Here is a 22,631-nt window from a genome sequence, read left to right as displayed (position 1 = left end):
AATGTCAATGAAGACATGAAATGCCCCAAAATGACTTTAAAAGGGGGGAAAAGACTTGATCAAAAAGTCTTTCAAATGATTGCAGAAGGTTGTACGATGCTCATTTACATCATTTTTAAAGTCAGCTCGACGGGCCCAACAGCAAGGCAACGAGTAACAAGCGGTCACGGCTGTGTCGAACAGTCTGTTCATCTGGAGAGGGTTTTTACCGATGGAGGGGGCAAGATGTGAGGGATTGCATGGAAGGGGATAACACCGTCTGTTCTCAAACGTTTCTAAATGGTGTTATTGTTGGCGAACATCTCTTCCATATTTTTTTTTCTTCTGTTGGATTGAAAACTAAATGAAAGGCTGTTTGGAAGCCTTATCAAGTCTTTGAGCTCTCTCCATTCTGTAAATGCTTCTCCGAGGTTCTTTCTGGTCTTCTTTGCCTCTTTCGTCGACGGGGCGTTCCTTTTTTTCCGGGAAATGGCAGGCGTCTAACGTTAGACGGTTGTGCTGGCGGGGCGTTTTCAGGCGATGGCTTTTAATACGTCGAGCACTTTTATTTAAAGCGTAAGGATGCCCTTAGGCAGCAGGCGCAGGCTTCTGCCGGGCATCACAGAGCCAGCAGGGCAAGTGTGGCATGGCACTTGATTCTTGCTTTGACTGCCAAACACTCAAAGAGTCTTGCTGTCTTCAGCTTCTTTCCCTCATCACGTTGTCACTTGAGTGCCATTTGACTCATCTAAGCCAGAATCTGCTGACGGGCTTCGCTCCAGTGTCAGCGTGCACCTCCCGCTGGTCGCCGCGATGGGAATGATGCAGAATAGCTGCAAGCTTTCCATCTGCATCAGGTGCACGTTCATGGAATAAGGTTTATGGGATTTCTTGTAAAAACAGTCTGTGTAAAAATCACTTTATAAATTGGCTCAAAGGCGCTATTACTTATTCAGTGTCTGCAGAAAGCTGTTTCTGGTGCTGCTCAATCCGTCGCCTTGCAGGGAGCTGTTTCACTAATCCATCATTTGACATGCTGCATGTGACAGCATGAGCCTTCGGAAACCTCCAACAGATTGTGTGTGTGTTGTGTATTAGAGGGATAACAGCTGTGTTTGTGTGGGTTAATGTCATGAGAGTTCACTTACCAATGAAATTGATTTGCTTCCAAAAAGCATAAATTCAGTCTGCTGTTCACATATTATGTACAAATTATTCTCAGTAATTTAACATTTTACGCTATTAAAAAAGATATTGGGCAAGTTTTGTTCTTTCTTCAATATTCAATAAACATCTGTTTCATTCTATTTGAAGGATGTGGTGTCCATCTAGTAACAACACACAGCACTGGTTCGTGTCTTCACAAATCTCCATCTGCCCCCATGTCTCCTGTGCTGTAGGTGCAGGCATGGTCGTTGACTGGGAGCAGGAGACGGGTCTCCTCATGACGTCTGGAGATGTCCGAGTCATAAGGATCTGGGACACTGACAGGGAGATGAAGGTCCAGGTATTGTACTCGGTGCACGTGGTGGTTGCATCTCATTTTCTCCAAAAACTCCTCAAAGTGTTCAACCAGGCTCTGTTTCCAAAACTCAAGAACCTGATGGTCACCAGAGGGGCCCCTTTTTTAGATCTACTCCAAACATAACTGTAAGGCAATGAAGAAGAGGGACAAGGCCTGTAAGATATCGGGAGGAAATGGAAAAATATCTGAAACAGAAATAATCGATAAGAACTTAAAATATGAACGAATCATGAGTCTTTGGTTACTGTCGACTTGCTGTGCATCGTGTTCATTGCACTCAAGTGGTCGTCTATTTTATGACACTAATGGATGTCTGTTAGAGCTTGTCCTGTTAGTGCGGTTTCCTCTTTTTCTTTGTTTTTAACACATCTAATGGTCCCTAGTGAGCTAATCATTGTCTTGAAGGATGGACTGATTCAACTACAAATGGCCGACCCTCGCCTGTGGCTGCACGTTGTTGCCGGGTCCAACTTCAAACGCAAATAAGAGCACGCCTTTGATGATTTCAGAGAGGGTTTATTGTGTAGTGAGGGTTGTCTTGACTCCCTCAGGTAGTCTGCTTACACGCCTCTGATGGGGGTGTTTGTTTGTGTTTCCACCAGGACATCCCAACCGGAGCGGACAGCTGTGTGACCAGCCTGTCCTGCGACTCCCAGCGCTCGCTCATCGTCGCCGGTCTTGGTGACGGATCCGTGCGCGTATTCGACCGGAGGATGGGTCCAAATGAATGGTAGCGCTCTCTCTGTCTCTGACCTCCACTATGTTTTTAGGGCAAAGGTTCAATTGATTAATTGAAAGTTTGATTTTGCACCTCTTTTTTTCTGTCTCCCCATTTAAATACGTTGAAGAACACCTACACAGCTTGTGTGGGTATCAACTTCCACACAGTCCTACATTGTTCACCTCCCTAATCTATTTATTAAATATAGCGGGCTGTAAATCCACTTTTCGGTTTGTCACCTCTTTTAATAGACCCTGGTGGCACCGAATCCCCCAAGTTGGTTAAACATTATTTTAATTTCATTCCCAGAGGGCAAAAACAAAGCAGTTAAATAATGAAGTGGCCCATAAATCTTTAGGTAATTGAATAGTTTCCCTCAGGCATGGAGTGCAACTATGTTGCTCCCCCTGAGATTAGGACCAATAAACAGACAGGTTGTCTCCTCAGTTTAATTCTCACAATCTGAAATTGCTGCTCTCTACTGTTTGAGCATTAAATGTCCAGAGATGACATCCACTTCCTGTCACACCTGTAGTCAGGGTGCATTTGATCAAGTTAAAAACAGAACTTTATGAGTAGTCGCCATTCAAAAACAGCTCAGTCCTACAACAGCTGGTTGTGGAGTTTTCTTTTTCAGCCCTAATGCCACTTTAGTCTCTCAGGGAGACTGTTGTTTACTTCAGGTCCCATGATGCCACCCAGTGGCTTTTCACTTTAACTACAGAATACAGCAGAAAGAGATGCTTTTTTCACTCGGCGCTGCTTTGTTTTCTCTTCACTGGAGGTATTTCTTTACTTGGTAAGAAGGTTATTGCCCTGTTTTGCATGACTTACCAGAGGAAGGGCTTCAGCAGACACAAGTTGAGTCTGTTTAAACCAATTCAAAACAAGACACATACTCCATCATTTCAAATACAATTCATCAAAATGATTCCAGTGTTAGTTTATTGTGAGCAAAAATCCAACTCGTGTCACAGAGTTGTAACATGTGTCACATGTTGAACTGTATCATTTACAAGTCCTTTGGTCATCGCTTTAATGTTTGGTTTTGTTATTGTTCACTATATTGTTCACTCACTTATTGAATCTCAATATATATTTCATGATTGAAATTTTTGTATAAATGCTTTTCATTTTTTTGGATGTTCACAGGCCCACAGCCGTGATGTTATTGCCCTGTTTCCTGTGAAGAAACCCACTGTTAAATGTTGCCTTTGTGTGTGTTTCTGCAGTCGGGTTATGACCTACAGGGAGCACGGGGCTTGGGTGGTCAAAGCTCATCTACAGAAGGAGACTGACGGGCATATTATTAGTGTCAGGTATGCCCTCTCTCACCTGACCTCGCTGACTCTTTTTTTTTTTTGTGGTTGCCTGTACTCACTCTGTTGTTTCCTCCCCAGCGTTAACGGAGATGTTCGGTTCTTTGAGCCGCGGAGCCCCGACTCCATCAACGTGCTGCAGACAGTGAAGGGTTTGACAGCCCTGGACATCCACCCGCAGGCCAACCTATTTGCTTGGTGAGTTTTATACACGTAGATACACAAGAAGGGTAAAATATTGTTCTTCTGTTTTTATTAGGCTTGGCTAATAAAACTAATATAACTGGATACTACCAGCAGAAGGTTAAATGTCACTACAAAATAAATACAATACACCCTGTATATAATTGATTGGATATAATGTGTCTCTCTCTCTCTCTCCCTCCCCCTCTCTCATCCTCTGTTCTCCAGCGGGTCGATGAACCAGTTCATAGCGGTCTACAATTCTAACGGAGATGTGATCAGCAACATAAAGTATTATGACGGCTTCATGGGACAAAGGATTGGGGCCATCAGCTGCTTAGCTTTCCATCCTCACTGGGTAAACTAACACTTACTGGCTACAGCTTCACTTGGAATGAATAGCAGGGTGTCCCCTACCACTATATATACCCACAGGGAATAAACACCTCACAGCGTAACACAGCTTTTTAGCCTCTTTTAGCCCTCTTTTTCAGCCTGCAACTTCACTCTCATCAGCAGCCTTTTTTTCACAGAAATTGGTGCACAAAACCTATTTTATACTATTTTTATGTCCAACACTAAAAAGCAAAGGGACCAAGTAAATAAATAGATGGTGAATATGCCAGATTAGGTGGAGACCAAAACGGCTAAAAGGAGAGTAGATGGTCGTTGTGCAGGCGCTCAGGAACACTACGAATTCATGCAAATGTTGCTTCTTTTGTATAATCAAATAATCTCTGTCTCCCCCCAGCCCCACTTGGCGGTAGGCAGCAACGACTACTACATGTCCATCTACTCCGCAGAGAAGAGGCTCAGATAACACACCAGCTTCCATCAACAAGCCTTCCCCAACAACTCCACCACATTTGACTTCTGAACCACAGCCTCGAGCTCTGGGATGTAAAGGACGTTTTTCTTGTACATATGCAATTACCACCCTGAATGTTCTAGTGATGGCTGCTGACGAAAACTACGAATGAACGACTACATATACATATATATATATATACATTATATATCTATATAGATATACACATGTATGTATGTATCTATATATACATATATAATTATTATTCTGTTTATTGTTCTGATGCTAATGATTGTAGTCTTGGCTGTGCTCAGGAGTGTGTATATTTAAATAGCGCATACAGATGAATAGAGGTTCTATTTTAAAGAAGTGGTACCCACCGCACAGCCAGCGAGCATCTCTGACAGAACGAACTGTGACCCCTGCAAAACTATGCGGGGCGAGGGAGGGGCAGGTCGCCCGGTGGGGGGGGCACGTGCACTGTTCAATCTCGTTTGATGGTGCGGGAAACACAGGCTCGCCCCCCCCGCTGGACCCCGTCGTGTACGTGAAATATTTTGAATGGCCGTCTCGCAGCCAAAGGACAGAGTTTTGCTACTTTGACTGTGCTCATTCTGACGACCAGGCTGACTTGATGAGTGTGTGTGTGTGTGTGTGTGTGTGTGTGTGTTTAAGTGGATTACAGCACACATGTGCCCCGCAGTGGGCCTTCATGCCTTGGACTTAATAGATGCCCAAAAAAGATGCCTGCTCCCATGCTCAAACTCTCCATCTTGCTTCCCCTGACCCAGTATGCCAAACATAATCACATTTTCCATACAAGCCCTGTTTTTGTTAATAAGGGGGTCTTTTTGTTTGTTTGTTTTTTTATGTATTGACTGTAAAAGGAAAGAACCTCAGTTGCCCCAGGGATGATACAAATTATTATATCCAGCACAGTGAGAGGCGGGCTAAATAGATAAATACTAAGCACCTAGTCCTCCAGGGAGCCTGCGGTACCTGCCCGCTCGCCCTGCAAAGCAATAAAAATCTCACACGATTCAGTGTCAAACAAATGTTTCAGTTTGAAGGTGATTACAGCATCAATAGCTTCCGACTGATGAACTCCCCAAAAACCCCGCTACAGCATCCAAAGGGGCCACAATTAAGCAAATCAAACAAACTCATTCCCAGCTTAGTTTTTTATACACCGTCCTGGAGGGTTGGGTCATTAAGACATCAGATGAATAAAGTTTTCTGTGATTCACTTCTAACTACAGTAATCAAAAGGTCCTCCATATCAAAAGATTACAAAGGAAGCCCTAATATATTTGTACCTTTTATTTCTTCACTTGCACTGGCTTCATAAACGGAAGTTGACCCTCGTTACTCATGTGACCACAATGAGTGATTCATCCCAACAGGAATCACATGCTCGTCCCTGTCAGGGTCACCTTTCATTTTGATAATAATACCCCCTGTAATGTTTTTTTCCCCTTTGAATTTTCATTTTGATTTTACCGCCAGGCTTGTTTGGTTTTTATTTTGTTAAACAAAGTTGAAGGCCTAAAGTGAGTTGCATGTTAATCGGTGACATCACTGCTGTGACACTCTCTCTCTACCTGTATGTGCTCACTGTGTCAAGTTTTAGTGTCGAGTCCTACATCCAGCTCAGGTACTTAATGAGCCACCTCTAGCCAACGTCAACAACTGCCAGCCTCCGAAGTGTCTGCAGCATGATGGACAGGCGCGTGCAGTGATGAGATCATCAGATCATGGACACATTTATGACACAAATGTCATGGTTGGTGCTGTTTGGCAAGGTGCCTCTTTGATTCAAAGGGAAGTGCCCAGTTTGTTTGTTATATTTTGTGCAGTATCACCGTAAATGTGCCTCTTCCTTGGGGCTGCAGCTTTGCTTATTAAGCTTTTTAAAATATTTTGTTCTTTTTCTGTTTTGTAATTTTCTGTTTTAAAATCCGCTGGCATTTTGTTTGCCTCAGTGAGGTTGAATGGGGGGAAAAAAGAGGGGCAGCCTTACCCTCTCTCACACACACACACACACACACACACACACTGCACACTATCCTTGCCTCGAGTCATCCCCAGTTTACCCCAACAGCCCCCCCCCCTGTACCCCCCTGCAGTTTAAGTTGTCACCATCAAGCCGTCACTGCGCTCTGCGCGGCTCGGCCATAGTTATGTCATTTGGCGCCGGACCATTTGCTCAGAATCACATTCATCTCAATCCTGCTTTGAGTTTTACGATTTTAGATCCTGGAAAAAAAAGACTTTAACAGAGTAGTAAAGGAAACATGAAAACAATCAGATCTTTCTCTGTGACTGCTTTGCTGATGGTTTATAAGTCAGGAGATGAAATAAACCAAATACAACACTGGATTTTGTCTGTTCCTGGCATTTTACACATGCTGTGCGCCACTCATCTTAATCCACGCGAGTTCATATCTCAGCGAAGCACACTGTCCTGGCTGAAATGTCATTGGGGATTTTATTTGTGTAGTGTAGGTTTTAATATATTTAAATGTGTTGCAGTTTTTTTACATTTGAAAACATGTTAAACATCCAAAGAAGACGATTTTTAAAAAACAAAACTTCATTCAAATGACATTGAGTCCCAGGCTGTAATATATAATAATATTTACTTTAATTTGTTGTTGTTTGTACTGTCCATGCAATTCCATGTTAGCTGTTAGCTGCCCGCTCTGCTGTCACCATGTTAAAAGCTCTGGATAAATAGATGTGCTCTGAATTAGTTTCTATCACTTTAGGTATTCATATATTGGTTTTTATTCATGTCACATGTATTTATTTGCTATTGATCACTTGTTCGGGGATTTGTATCGTGAGGTGAGGTGAGGAAATGGGACGGTTCTCAGTAGTTGTACAGGGCCTCTTCCGGGCTGCTCATGAAGAAAAGAATGTGCACCAGAAACCAGCTCCACCTATCGGCGTCATGTACGAGCTGAGATTTATGTCTGAGAAAACCCTTCAGTGGCTGAGCTAAACCTTTATCTTCCCTTCAGGAAATGAGCTTTGCTTCACGGAGACCGTTCTGCCCGCCCAGTTCATCCCTCTGCCTGCACCGGGCTAGGCAGAGGTCAAAGGTCACCGGCTTGGGATTCACCACTGCACCCCAAGCAGTACAACGTTTTTGGGACTACCGTTCGAAATGAACAATACGCGCGCGCACATGACCGCGATGACAGAAGAACATTCCACAACAGCAAGGGCCGAGTGGCGTGAACATCCTGAGGAAACAACACTCACTTCCTGGCAAATTAGCCAAGCCAACGGCTGCTCGGCGTTGATAACCGCCGCTGTTTGCTGACCACTGAGGGGCCGCTGCACCTTTGTGTCTGCTCCCGCCCACCAGAGTCGGATCTGCCCCCGACCACCCCCACACACACACACACACACAGACACACATACATCACCCATCAACCAGCAAAGTCACAATCCTGTTAACCACGGAGACAGCCGGCAGCGTTGGGAGCCTCGGCGTTCCTCAGACAGGATGGGGTTGCTACTACTGCTCACCTCCGCGCTCCTGTGCAGCCGTAAGACCAATGACCTTCCATCTCCTCCTGCTGGGACTCGTTGGACTTCTCTGTGGGGATGTGGTTGAAAGATTTGTCTCTAACGTGGTGCTTTACTTTCTTATCTTGCTCCAAGACTTCCATCCAGGCAGTGTGGTGAAGGCCCAGCGCTGTAAGTACGATCCGACATAGATTACACTTCGCATGCAGACCAGATCAGTGGGTGTCCTTCTTTGGGATGGGGCCAGTTGGAGGAGAAAGTTGAGTTTAAACAGCGCCCAATGTTGATGGAACACGATTGCTTTATTGGTTCATACACACAAAGTTATTGAGTTGGAAGACTTTTCAATGATTTGTCATCCACTAAAAAACCCTCCCGAACACGAAGCCAGGAGAGACAGCCATGGTCACGCTCTGGTTTGTTATCTTAGATTGAGTCATTGGAGTCCAGTGGCTCCTTGGAAGGAAGCGTTGGGAACATGTCGGGGAGCAGTGTCACACGCCTCCCTGTCCTCTTGTGTTGGTTGAAAGCAACTCCAGAAGACGGGAGAAAGTGCTCAGTATTTTCAGTAATTTTATAAACTTTCCTGCAATAAAAAAAGTCGACAGGAGTATTTTCTGTGAATAGTACTCATTCTGCATACAAATATCTATATGATAATAAAACATTGCGTCTTTGACACAGACACCGACGTTAGGGCATCACTTTATTGCTGTAGCTTGTGAAGCTCATTTATTTAACAGTTGGGTAGTTTAGTCATGTGCTTTCTAGCATTCCAGCATGGCTCACAAGATTAATCGGAGGGGCTACGAGATGATGGAATAGGATAGAAGAAAAAAGTTTGTCATATAAATCTGTAATATATAACAATGTTCAGTGGAGATATCCTTCTTACCAAATTCATAGACATTTGGCTTTCAAGTATTTTGTTTTTAGCTTTTAAACGAGCCCAGAGGCCCACCCGGTGCTGATCTGTTGGAAAATGATCTAAGTCATGACATTTCTGTTAAGAATGCTAACAATATTTAAATCATCCTCCTCTGCCTACTTTTATTGCATTTTTCAAAACGATGCAGTGGGTTGAGTTACGTTTTCGAAGTAAAACTCGCATTGCTTCACTCTGAAATGTAGTGCAGTGGATCTGAAATGTGTTAGTGGAGTAATTGAGTAAATGTCCGTGGTTGGTTTTTCTGCGTTTACCTGCCACAACTCACGCGGCCCATCGAGAGCCGATAGCAAATCTCTGCCCTGCGCGTTTTCTCATCATCAGCCCGGCCACGTCCTGCTGAGTGATGCTGGGTGCGGTCCAGATTCAGCAGGCTCTGAAAATGGTGATAGGTCCCCCGGGTGGACTGTTTGTCTGACAAAGTGCTTTTCCTGCCCATTTCCCCCTTGTTTTGCAGCTTTGTTTACAGCCTCACAACACCCTGGTCTGAGCGTCAGCAGCAGCCGCCTGTTGTCTCTGATACTCAACCAGATGGGAGATGTGCAGATGCTTTCTGTCTGGTTCACACTGGGGAACACAAAGTTGTTTTACATTTAGTTTAGTTACTTTCTAAAGGACAAAAGGTTTTCTCCTCAGTGTGGAACAGTGGCTTCTACATTTGTGAATGTGACCACAGGTGTCCCGCGTGGATCCATGATTACTTTGCACTTGTTTGTGCCGTGAATCACAGGAGTATTTTGACTATTCAAGGCTTTGGGATCGGGTGATCATCAGAGCGATGGACCCACCTGAATGACGCAGTCAGGCTGCTTCAATTAATCCAGAGACAATGACGCTGGGAACAAAGCGTTGTTCATAACTGTGAAGAGATTCACAGTGTTTTGATTTAGAAAATAAATTAGCCACCAACACAAACTTCCTGTAGCTGTAGCCACAGGGTTGGCTCACCTTTCTCCTGTAAGGATGAACAATTTCAACCTGTAAGAGGAGTGAACGTATTGAACCATCAAAGCCCCTGAGTGTGACGGTTGGAAGATGCCAAAACCTGAGACCTACTAATCACATTCATCAAGCCCTCTATACTCCGACAAAGCCTCAAAGCAGCTTCCAGCACATCCCGCTACAAATAGACGCAATATGTTCTTTCTTATCTACTTACTACTGAGTTGCATATTTGACTGATGAAATTCCATGGTAACCCACCAGCTTCCTGAGTGCCGCATCGATTTAACTTTAATTAACGCATATGCCAGCAAGACGGCCCGGAGGGAGGGATGATTTTATTGGAAAGAGAGAGTGATAATGAAGACATTCTATTCAATCCACTTTAATTACCCTACACTTAAAAAGAAAAGGCAATTACTAATAATGCAGTACGGTAATGCAGTTGTTCTGTTTGTAATGGTTTGGACCCTCTACATAGGACATAGTGTACGGTACAGGTGTCATGGACACAGATGAACATGGGAATATACACTTTCTAGACGTAAAGAAAGGACTACAACATATACTGTATTTGTCCACAGTTTAACTGGCATCATTCAAATAAGGCAGTAAGTCTTCAATATGCAATTTAGAGAAGAAATAAGCTAACATTATATAACCTTAACTAGTAAAGGAACAAAAACGTTGTAATATTTATTTTGCTCTTTAACAGTATCTGTTTAAAGCCCAATTTGTCGGATTTACATTATAGCAGAATTGTAGAAAAGTAAGGCAATTTTAGTGCTTTGGATATGCTTATTAGGCTCAATTCATTCATTTCTGCTTTCACTCCCTAGCGTTCACAATAAAAGACATCGCCCTGTCCATCGAGCCCAGTAGTATCGTGTCCCGCGACACCAGTGTGACACTGAGATGCCAGGCCAATGTCAGCAGCTTTGGGCTGGAGCCGCTGAGTCGTGAGTACACAATATACAAGGACGGCATCACAGTCTACACCAAGAACTCCAGCAGCTCGGAGGACCTCCTGTACCGCCTGTCCGGGGTCAGGGTCTCCAACACCGGCAAATACTGGTGCAAGATCAACATTGAGGGGAAACCAATGACCAGCGCAGCCAGGAAACTCACAGTCACAGGTTGGTTTGTTGCTATGGATACAGGAGTGGTGTTATCTGCCAATGAGGTCAGATACAGTTGAAAGGCTAGAACTGAGTAAGAGCTGTGATTCAGCTCAGCAGTGCACTGCAAACAAACTATATTTCTGCTTTTACACAATTAGTTTCTGTTAAAATCCGTTAATAATGAACTATCACGTGCATGATTTGAAATCCCATGTCTGCAACACTGGTTGCAGAGTGTGCTCCTCCATATTTGTTTACATTTTTCAGCATTGACAAACTCAATCTGAGCACATTTCTCACACATTGGGTCCTCAGGGCTGTCAAAACCAGTTCTCCACGTTAACAAGGGTGTGGTCACTGAAGGGGAGGAAACAACAGCCACGTGCACGGCGCATGGCGAGACGGGCTCCATCTTCTTCTACTTCTACGAGGACTCCACGGAGATGACTCCACAGGACAGAGCGCAGGTCAACGCTAACCAGGCAGAGGTCAAGCTAAGCTTCAGAACCGCCGGCATCCACAGAATTCACTGTGCGTACACTGTCCTCGTAACGCCAGAGTCCTTTAAGTCTGAAGAAAGCAGCGCTGTCGTAGTTTCAGTCAAAGGTGAGAGGCATTTTGAAAATGCATCTTTATTTTTCGCTGCATTTTGAGCCATCGCTGGGCTTTTCCTTCATATGTCTTTGTCTCCTTAGAGCTTCCCGTTGCAGCCGTTTTGGAGATCCTACCCCATTCCACCATCTACGAAGGAGACAAACTCTCCATCTCATGCACCGCGAAAAACCTTCTGCCCACCTACGAAGGTGTGCACTTCTATCTAAGCCGAGGGAACCAGCTTCTCAGCAGGGGAGACACCGAAGTCAACTACAGCAGCATCGCCCTGGCTGAGGACATTAGGGACTTTGAGTGCAGATTAGAGGTGGGAGACGTCGTGAAATCTGACACGGGGAGAATTTCAGTGACTGGTGAGTGGACTGAAGAAAGGCCTGTGTGTGCACACAATCTGATTGGTCACCACCATTTTTAAAGGATAAAGCTATTAAAGGAATTTACTACATTTTTATGGAGCTCCAAAACTGAAAAAAAATAGCAAAAGGTTATCAGATGTGTAATTGAGCATTTTTAATTCAAATCGAGTCCCTTGGATCATACTATTACAAGAGTTTGTACACAGCAGCTAATGGGGACACTAATCCAGGAGAAATGTATACTGTGACCTTCATTTTAAATTATCAGTAGTATTTGTTGTTTTTGAGTTTTTACAAATCTTTGACTACATTTTTTCATTTTCATAAGCTTCTTATAATGTCAGCAATTAGACTGTTAGGTAAAATGATTTAGATAATAACTTCTAAATCTGTCCACAGAGCTGTTTTCGGTGCCCACGCTCACCGTATCTCCTGCTGAAGTATTTCAAAGGGAAAATATCACTTTGACCTGTAAAAGTGAGAGCTCTGCTTCAGTGAGACTCGACCAGGAGGAGTTGACCTATGCTCTCGATCCACCCGGAAGCCTTCTGGTCTCCGGAGGCACTGGAATATTTTCTGGCCGGGCCCCGCCGCACAATTTCAACTACACCTGCGTTGCTCGGGCCAAGGGCGTTGAGAAGCACAGTGAACCCTTGACCGTGCGTCCTAAAGGTACCTGATCGCTTTAAGTTAAGTGGGGTTTTTAAAACCCTTTCTAAACAAGCACCCCATAACCTAAATGTTTTACATTTTAGCTTCTTTTTTTTCATAGATTCAATGACATAAATGATGCCACTTTCCTGAATTTTTAATAACCCTCTCGTGTTCAGATTCAGCATTTATTTCATCAAAGTGAATGTAAAACAGGGAGAAAAAATATGTAGTTAGACTACATCTCTAAAATTTGTATTGTCTTAACTCACCCAATGGATGTGTGACTGAATATCCAGCAAAAAGCTTAACACACAACATCTGAGCAAATAGGAATTAAATCCCAACTCAAAAGGGCTATTTTCAGAATTTATGTATTAGCAAATGAACAAATGACTGTGTGGAATGAGAATTATCACCGGCACCTCTCCTCACCTCCGTGGAGAGCTCCATTAGCTTTCAGCTCATTAGTTTGATTTATAATTTTGGTTCACACTCTCAATGCTCTTTTGCCTTTTCTTTGGCAACTTCCTTCTGTAGAAAGTTTTCTGAAGACCCAGATAATTCCCCCAGAGTTGGTAGAGACCAAAACCAGAACTACAAGGAGACTAATCTCAGTTTGACGATGATCTTGTTTGACATTTAAATAAGCAGAATAATGAACTTTTTGATAACATTAAACAAAGGCCGAGGATCATCGTTTTTAGGGGATTCACCATTAACTGGCCTCGCGAAGGCAAACTACAGTTCAAAAGTTTGTACACATTTGCCCAAAGGAAAACCATTTATTATTTTGTCCTTCCCCCTTAGTTGCTGTCTCCACTCCAAAGATCTCGGTGGAGGGCCGAGCCGTCCTGGGGAAGCCTTTTAAGATCCTCTGTCAGTCGGACGTCGGCAGCCTGCCAATAAACTACACCCTGCTGAAGGGGCACGACCCGCTGAGCACTGCAGCCGTCACGCAGCCCTCTCAACCAGCTCTCTTCACAGTCAGCGTCGAGCGGCCCGACGAAATAAGCAAGTTCACGTGCGAGGCAAAGAACAGCGGCAGGGATGCGGCGTCCAGTAGAGGACTCGACGCCACTGTCATAGGTAAATGTTCCTCAGTCCATTCGTTTTACATGGTTAGTGTATTCTTTGCTTTGCTTTGCCAAATCAGTCCCACTGAACTATTGGCATAACACTCAATGGACCTCAATGGACACACAGTAGTTGTTCTGAAGGTCATATCACGTGACCTTCCTCGGCTAATTTGAATTGCCACTTAAAAAAGACTTCCATTTTAGCGAAACATTTGAGGTTGAAGGTCCATTCCTGACCTCTGAAACGGTGTTTGACGGAGCGTTCCTTGGGTCTCGTTTTATTGACGGTGTTGATAATTAATGTTCTCTCCACTTTCCTCTTTTAGAGCCTCTGAGCCACCCGATTCTCACCGTCATCCCCCACCTGCCGGAGATATCGGAGGAGGACAATCTCCTCCTCATATGTGGCGTCCGAGGCACGCCGCCGGTCACCTTTAAGTGGTACAGGGTGGGCACCGAGCAGCCTTTGTTCACCACCACGTCCAGCAAGAACAACAGTGACTACCAGGTGCACCGTTTGTCCAGGGAGCACAGCGGCGTGTACTACTGCGAGGCCGTCAACCACGCCAACAACGCTGTCCGCAGCGAGCGCGTCACCATAGAGGGTGAGACCAATCGGCACGCCTGACCTTTGACCCCTGGGCCATGCAGGAAAAAAAAGAAAAAAGAGGAAGGTCCCTTGTTGACGAAAATGAAACAGGAAGTACATGAAGATAGTAAAAGTACGTTGAATGTTGTCCTGGTTCAAGACCGCTATTCAAGCGTAGTTTCATTTAAAGAATTAATCAGATTAGATTGTACATTTCAGTCAGTCTAGTTTAACAGGCCCTATCGTTTAATCATTTTTAATGATGGTCTCGTCATTGTATTTAAGTAAGTTAGCGCTTGTGTCTGCTTTAGCGTTTTACTCCAAATGAACACGCTACGCCCATCAGGCGCTTTTGTTTGCCGTGGTCGGCCCAATCCTGAAAATGAAGAAGGCTCGTAGGAAGGGAGGACAGACCCGCCGGTTATTGTTGGTTGGTGCGATTTTATTGCGGAACAAACAGCATTGTTTTGTTTCAAAGCGCTGAGCCTTTAGACGGAGCCTTGTTCAAGGATTGCTTTTGTATGAGCAGTTTCAAGTGTCTCTGCAAAGAACCTTCTGGAAAAATCCTTCCATATCAAGAGAGAGGCACAAATTGCAAATGGCTGCAAATCAGCCCTGTGACCTCCTGACTCACCTCTTTGTGTGTTGACGGTGGAGTCCAAATATAGCAAGCACCACCGGTAAAAACGTTCTCTTTCTAGCTGGTTTTTATTGACCCGAGAAGCAAGAACTCCGACTGCCCAAATGCTGAAAAAGCTACCGGTTATGGAGTCAGTTTCTCAGAATTCAAAGGAAGAAGCACTCATTAGAAAGCTTTTCTAAAAAAGTGTCAAGCTATTTTGATCTTTGTACCATTTTTTTGTGTGCTTTTCAAATCTTTTATATTTTTTCACTTTGATTTCCTGTCTGAAATAACCTTTGCCAACATGTCCCACTTTATTCGTTCCCCTGTGTTTTCCTATTTGTCTCTGACTTCTCCTTTCTTTGTGTGTGTCTCTCTCTCTCTCCCCCCTGTTCCATAGTGCACCTGGCATTGTGGAAAAAACTGGTGATCGGTGGTTTCTGTCTCCTGACGCTGTTTGTGTTGGTGGTTGTGTCTGTGCTGTGCTTCAGATCCAAGAGAGGTAGAGAGACCTACAGCACTTCAGCTGCTCAGCCTTCTTTCGTCTAACTGTGTCTGAAAACCAACCCGTCCTTCACCCACTTCCTCCTGCTCTTCTTCTCACATGTCCCCTCTTATTGTAGGTAAAAGAGAAGCAGCTGCTGAATTGTCAGTGTGAGTTGGCTCGACTACTTGATTCCTCTGAATGTGACACTTACTGTAGAAGTTATTGACAGTGTAGATGAGGGTGTATCAGTGTTATGTTTCCTTTATTTTTCCCCTTCACAGAACCATACTGGTTGTTCTCCATGTTTGTTTTGTAACTCTGGCCAAGACTTTGTCACTTAACTCTCCCTTAAACTAGATTTTTATATAATTAGCAGGAATTAAACAAACAAGATTTAACTATTTATAGGCGATAAATTGCAATTACGTAATTTATTTAGTCCTGTTTTTTGTTTATTATTTATTATTATATAATAAATGTAATATATATTAATCCATTCGTGTTATTAAGAAAAATAGCCAAGTCAATCAATAAGTTTCATAAAAATAGCAAAAAATATCTTCATTCATCAGTCATTTTGTGCTGATAAGATGTCTTGGTGATTTGACCCACATCAGAAACATAACTTTGATTTTGTGTAAAATGTATTTAATATACTGGACAATGATAGTGTGTAGTACTAGTGCACATAAGAGAAGAGAAACTCAGAGGTGCTTGGATATTGAAATAGAATTAACTGTGCATGCATGTTTGATGGTAGAGAGGTATGTTCTGTATTAGAGATAAAATAACTATAATGAAAGTCCACAAAAACATAAAAAGGTTTATTTTAAGGCCACCAGTATGGTTCTTGAAGTTCATTATTAGTTCGTATCAGCATTCATTGCACATATTTTTCATGCTGTAGATTATTTTGGCATTTATTAGATTTATGTCAGTGCTGCAGACTTGACTTTATTTTTACCATCTCTCAGAAAGCCTGCGAGCCCTAAATCAGATGACTCTTTAGCAGTGAATCTAACCCACGACACAGAGGTTTATAACGCAGCCACAGGTAGCTTGGTTTTACTACTCTGCCTTTGTTCCACCGATTGTCCTCATCAGTCATCATCTTAACAGCCACGAGTCTCCTGCCTCATCCGTAGCATGATCCCTGCTGTAGTCATCCAAATCCATTTCCACCCCACGATGTTCTCACATGCATGCAGGACCCATGTTGCGGTGAACCTGGCTGCCACTGTTTATCATTGTTGCTTTCCAGTTGACATCCTGTTAGTTAATGTGCATGCGTCGCATATTTGTTTGAGCTCATTGTCTTTGTCGGTCTCTGACCTTCTTGTTGCATGCACATTGTGTTTGTGTCTAAGTGTGTATTTAAAGACGCAGGAAAAGCAGGAATGTTGTTGGAAGAACCTGCTTAAGTAGTTCAATCTAATTACGTGAGATTGTCAATTGTTGCAAACTATTTAGGGCCCCAATTATCATCTTCTTCCAGGCGCAGCTCCAATCTATGATGGCATGGAGGGGAGAGGGACCAATGGGGTGCGATATAGCGTGACGTCGTTTCACGTTGACAACAGCAACAGGAGCAGCTACAGTATCCCAGCCACAGTGTAGAGATGCCCCCAAAATGGGCAGGACTTGAAAAATAAAATTTAAATAAAATAAAAACATTTTTCAGAAGAAAGTTCTATGAAAGTTATTTTAAAGCAAGAATGGAAAATAACACAAGAGGCAGTAATGTCAAGGATTTAGACCCATCATCTTCAGTGATGACTTTTCTGAGCATAAAAAGAGGGTCGTTTTATGAAATCATATAAACCAGGACCTGCTGCTCCCTGTCCCCTCCACCTGCAATCCAGATGCATTTCACATAATAGTCTTTGTCCTTTATTTCCTCCATCATGAAGTCCGTGTGATTTTGTGTCCTTCAGTATTACAACTCCTCTGTTTGTCTCGTGTGCATGTCTACATCGCCTTGATTGATTTGTATATACATTTTATCACCATCAAAGGAAATATGTGTATATATTTGTGGTCGATCCCCTGACTGGTTGGAAGAGACACTTGTAGAATAAAGACGATGGTTTTATTTAGAAGTGTGTCAGTAGCATTTATTTTGCTCCAGGAATTTTATCTTAGGCTAAAGACTTTCATACCGCACAAAATGCAGTCCAAGAGAACCATAGTATCATTATCACACCTGCATTAATCTCCCATTATAGCATCATGACCAAACTAAGCCTACATCCAAGACCAGGGTACCAACATAACATTTGGTTGATTCATGTCCTGAAAAGGAACACGCAATAAACACCTTAAAATGTTGAAACAATGGAATCTGCAAAACGTTTTTTGGCAGAGAGCCGGTCAGTGTTGATAAAACGGGTGGTGCTGGGGGGGGGGGGGGGCTTATTTTGTTAAGGCCTATGCAAGTTTGAATGCATGCAGCAGGCGCAGGAAATGAATCACATGTGCCTTGCCTGAGCTGTGTGTGAGATTACATTACCAACTGGGAAGTTTTAATGGGAAGTCGTTTTAGCCAGAAACGTATTGTGCGGTAGCTGCTCAACTAACTTCCTATTGTGCACAAAGCAGCAGCAGGTTTCTGTATTTACCAGATGAAATCTGCTCTTTTGTTTCCGGTTATATTATAATATGTACTGAAGTGCAATTTTTCGAGATGTGCCGCAAAGAACCATTTGGACTAGTTTGTAAAAAAAATGTTTAAATCATGTATAAATACATTTTGAAATAACTTTTTTTTTTTACACTAAGATCGAACTGGTCTGGTCTCTTTCTAGACGTAATGCTAAGCTCAGCTAACTTTTTGCTGGCAGTGCCTTCAAAGTGAAAAGATAAAGAGTTGTATTGGTTTCACCATATAACTCTAAGCAAGAAAGCAAATACGCATGTTTTCTGCAACTTCCTTTAAGAATGACTTAAAAAAACCTTTGCCTAGATGTCAGCTGGCATCATACTTAGTTATTAGGGTATATGTCTTATACCTAATAGTGCAGAATTCTTACAATTTAATAATCTGGTATGTTTTGAATGGCTTTTGATGTTTGTCCTTCTGTGTTTCACAGTTAGGTTGGACAGAGCTACAGTCAGTGTGTGGAGCGAGCGACCACCTGAAGAAGGTGAGCCCGGCTTAAAATTAGTACAATACCTTTAGATTAATGTTGAAAAAATGCAAGTAGACATGAGGTTGGCCAACTGGTTCAGTACGATCAGTAGCACAGTAACAACAGTCATAACAATGTGGTCTACTTTCCACTACCTTCCACTATCTTTTTCTTATTATTTTTGGCTGGTCCCAGGAATCTGCGTCAGTAACGAATGGTTTAATTTCTCTCTGTGAATGTTTTTATAGGATAGCAGTGTAAAACTCCTTTGCTTCGCAGCATGCCCATCTGTAAGCAACACCAATCCGCATTTGATGGTTTATTAGGTTTAAACTAATCAAAACTTGTTTTAAGTCAGATTTTCGAGGACTACTGCACATTTTGTTGGGAGGTCTGGTCTTCCTACATGTGCGGTTACAGTTTATGTATTTGCCCACAGTGAATGACGAGGAGAGCAGCGTGGCGTCCAAGGAGCCGGATGTGGAGTACACTGAGGTGGTGCATCCTCGGCCAGTAGATCCTACAAGAGGTGAACATAAAAGAAAATATGTTGTTTGGAATCCATCTCCTGCTGAGAACTTTTTGTCCCTTTTTATTTCCCTTAACCATTCTGCACATTCTCTTCCATTACGATGATCTATAGAGGAACGTTTGTCCCTGTTTTGCCCTCATTCTTTTACAGTTGATCATTTAGACCAACACTTCCTGGGAGGAGCATAATTACCCATAATTAATACATCTCCAAGTTGCTTCAACTGCAGGGATTTCTAAAAACCATTTCAGACCACATAAACAGGAAGGGTTGAGCTAATTGCCCGGCTGGTTTATGATACTGGCTCCTTCTTCGCTGCGGTCCTCTGTACTCAGGGTCCCGGGGGAGGGGGGGGGGCCCAAGGAGGTCGTTATAGAATTTGACACAACCCGCCTTCTTTTTTTTGCTCATGATAGATCTAACACACAGATAGCTGCTACAAATGTGTTCTTTGATGCACAAGGAGGCCAATGTGTTTCTCTTTATTATCAACAGTCCCCCTGAAAAAAGGCACAGAGACCGTGTATAGCGAGCTGCAAAACTCCCCAGATGGTGAGTTTGACATTTTAAAAGTTGCACAGATGACTATTTTGATTTTTGACAACGGATTTTAACTGTCACTTTACTGGCGAGTTGCTTAGATGGGCAGTTTACCCAGGACAGCTAGAGAACCGTGACTATATCCTGTTACTGCTGGCAGGCATTTCCTGCTACTGAAAACATCAGCCGGGCGCTGGATGTCTATCACACAGCAGAAGAATACTGAGCTGAGAGGGAACATTTTAAGTTTTGACTCAGAGGAAGGTGACATAACTTAGTGGTTGAAGCATTTCGCCTCAGCAGAGGAAGAAGGTGTGAGTCAGCCAGCTCAGTCAAGTCATCATGACTCAAGTGAGGCGTCACCGATGCATAACTGTGAGGTGAGCAGGACACAATGCCACACACACGCTAACCTTTGCTGCTTTTGCCTTTAGGTGCTGCTGACCCTCATGACTATGTGAGTAATTGTTCGCACAACCACACTCATGTTCTTGGTGCTGCCTATCATCATTATAGTTGGGCATTTTTTTGGTTTACTTCTCCTGAAGCACTGGATGTATTATACGTATGTGATTTGTACACTGACAGACTTAAAATGCCCCTTGTGCGTCTGTGTGCGGGCCGCCTCCCGGTCACAACGATGCCTCGCAGTCTGATAATCCCGAGCGGCAAGCGGAAACGGCCCACAAAGGCTTTCAGGGTGGGGCTTCCTTCCCCATCGCCCCATCAGATCAGTCCTGTGGCCCAGTCGAATTACCTCAAAGCCCATCTCAGCCAGCAAACTGTCCCCCAGCATGCCTTAATCACCGCTGCTCACACGCCCTGTTTGACCCTACATGGTGTTGGGGGCAGCTAGCGAGAGTGGAGTCACACAGTAAGCATGTGACATCACTATCTAAAAATGGGGGATTCTTTCATCAGTGCATCTTCTTGATGGAAGATTATGAGAGTTTATGCTTGTCTGCTACTCGGGAAACTGATGTTCAGCAGACAGAGCATTCTCTGAAAGAAATTTATTAGGTTTTGCTCCATTAAGAACTAAGATTAGAACTTATAAATAAGATCTGTGCTAATGAAGGAGGAATTGTTTTGCACATCAACAGGAGCCACAAAAACGTTTTTATAATCTCATCCTTTTTACATAGTAGTAGTTTTCAGTGTTTAAGGATCAAGATAATAAATAACTCGGGCCGAGCTGGTGTTTAATTTTCTCTTTTGTGGGCTCGCAGGGTTCAGTACAGTACGCCGAGCTCAACAGTGAACAACCTGAGGTCAACAATTACCTTCGAGAGGTCAACAACCACCAAGACCTTCCTGTACAGGTGGATTAGTGGATTATCGCCTTCTTCTCTTCACGCGCCGTTTGTCTCCACTTCCATCTCGTAACCACATTTTTTCCCCATCTTTATTGAATACAATCTCGGTTTCTAATCTGGTAAATAATTGAGTGCTGAATCAGCTATGAATATAGTTGTATCAATGAAGAGTGGTAACTGAACAACAGTTTAAGTGGCGTTTTTTTCCATATGCATTTGTTGCAGAGTTCAAACTCACTGAAATGATTGTATGGTCCCCATATTCATGTCAACGAGTTAAAGACCAGCAGAAGAAGGTGTGTGTAAAATGAAATTAAAAGAGAGATGAACTGTCCTCATTTTCAAGTGAAGGATTGTATTTGGGGTTTTCTACTAGAAAAGCTACTAGAAGTTGTTTAAATGCTCTAATTTTGCTGTCTCTTTAAAGCAAATGTTCATCCTAAATTCAAAATAAATGTTGTTCCTCTTCTAAGTCCTATTTATTTAATTTAAATTGTTTTTGTGGGAGTTTGCTAGTTTTGAGACATCAGCTGTAGAGATCTCTCCCTTCTCTTAAAGAAGGAAAACTGTCTACGTTGCTCAAAGGACTAAACAAATACATTTTAAAAACTCATCGTTTTCTGATGAAGACATGAATGTATGAATAATGACATTCCAGTATTAAAGTTATTCTGAATTGGGGCATTCCAGATATTGACTACTAGTTTTGTACCACATTACATGTACATTAATTATAATCCTACTTTTTCAGGTAACAGAATATTCTTTACACTGTGGTTTGACTGTTTTACTTTTTTTTTAAAGGTAAGTAAAATATCTTAAAGTAAATGGTTAGGGTTTCATTATTTGAACACAACCAAAAAAGGTGCGTTTCCATCCTGTGAGGTTGTTGGAGTGCTGTGTGATTTACCTCGTATTTACCACAAGGTGGCGCCATTGCCTCAATCATATTCCTATATATCTATTCTCATTACATTAACGGAACATTGAAAATAAGGCAAAGATTGCAATTAGCAGAAATTAATATAAAATAATGGAAAAGTATGAAAAAACATAAGTAAACATATTTCACTTAGACCAAAATGAAAAATATTTACATCAGCATGTGGTTGGTACTGGGATTTTTCATTTCATTTAGCTGACGCTTTAATCCAAAGCGACTTGCATTATAAACCCATGCATTACATTTTGCCTGGGGATCAATTGGTGGTTAGGTATCTTGCTAAGGGACACTTCAACATGGCACATGAGGCAGCCGGGATTCAAACCACCAACCATGCAGCTCCCAGCGCATCACACATGCCACCATGTGCTCACCTGGCCAAACATGGTCCTGGAGAGAGCTACTAAAACTACTGCAGGGTTTGAGTAATTTGGCAGGTGTTAATGTCTGTCTGTCTGTAGAAAGATTTTGTCAATTTAAGAGTGTCCCAATTGTAAAAGATGCACTCACAAAACTTGAAAGATGTTTAGTTGAGATCAAAATGAAGTTCTAAGATGGGTAAAGTGAGAGCGCACTGGTCTTGTGCAACTTATTTGTATTTTTTATTGTTTGTATTAATTATTCTGAGATATATATCTTTCCTTTTCTTAATTTATTTGTTATATGCCTTGTTATTGTATGTACTGTAAATTCCA

At 42.8% G+C, this 22,631-nt stretch overlaps 2 protein-coding genes across 10 annotated transcripts in view; both read left to right on the top strand.

Moving 5' to 3' along the window:
* The window catches only part of rptor (regulatory associated protein of MTOR, complex 1), a 103,874-nt gene extending 96,962 nt beyond the window's left edge, over positions 1–6,912 (top strand). Inside the window, exons 31-36 of the mRNA XM_037471005.2 lie at positions 1,380–1,486; positions 2,107–2,234; positions 3,458–3,544; positions 3,626–3,742; positions 3,956–4,085; positions 4,479–6,912. Of these exons, the coding sequence (XP_037326902.2) occupies positions 1,380–1,486; positions 2,107–2,234; positions 3,458–3,544; positions 3,626–3,742; positions 3,956–4,085; positions 4,479–4,547 (638 nt within the window). The 3' untranslated portion in view covers positions 4,548–6,912. The remainder of the gene's footprint in view (positions 1–1,379; positions 1,487–2,106; positions 2,235–3,457; positions 3,545–3,625; positions 3,743–3,955; positions 4,086–4,478) is intronic.
* A 1,011-nt stretch (positions 6,913–7,923) lies between these two features.
* Positions 7,924–21,675, top strand: pecam1b (platelet and endothelial cell adhesion molecule 1b). Of its 9 annotated transcripts, XM_062564611.1 has the most exons (16): positions 7,925–8,092; positions 8,208–8,243; positions 10,800–11,096; positions 11,397–11,687; positions 11,777–12,046; positions 12,449–12,721; positions 13,511–13,789; positions 14,106–14,384; positions 15,391–15,492; positions 15,614–15,644; positions 16,452–16,531; positions 18,567–18,620; positions 19,045–19,134; positions 19,633–19,689; positions 20,112–20,134; positions 20,907–21,675. In XM_062564611.1, the coding sequence occupies exons 1-16, from the start codon at positions 8,050–8,052 to the stop codon at positions 21,006–21,008; spliced, it is 2,307 nt and encodes a 768-aa protein (XP_062420595.1). In that variant the 5' UTR covers positions 7,925–8,049; the 3' UTR covers positions 21,009–21,675. The 9 variants fall into 9 exon arrangements, 7 of the variants coding, with proteins under 7 accessions (XP_037328954.2, XP_062420600.1, XP_062420595.1 ...); XM_062564612.1 differs by lacking the exons at positions 15,614–15,644; positions 16,452–16,531; XR_005120396.2 differs by lacking the exons at positions 19,633–19,689; positions 20,112–20,134; positions 20,907–21,675 and having other exon boundaries at positions 7,924–8,092; positions 16,456–16,531; positions 19,045–19,119.
* The last annotated feature ends 956 nt before the right edge of the window (positions 21,676–22,631 follow it).

The sequence above is a fragment of the Pungitius pungitius genome, chromosome 9 (genome assembly GCF_949316345.1).
Source record: "Pungitius pungitius chromosome 9, fPunPun2.1, whole genome shotgun sequence".
NCBI lineage: Eukaryota > Metazoa > Chordata > Actinopteri > Perciformes > Gasterosteidae > Pungitius > Pungitius pungitius.
Note: the sequence above shows the minus strand (reverse complement) of the source record. Positions and strands in the feature narration are given on the sequence as shown.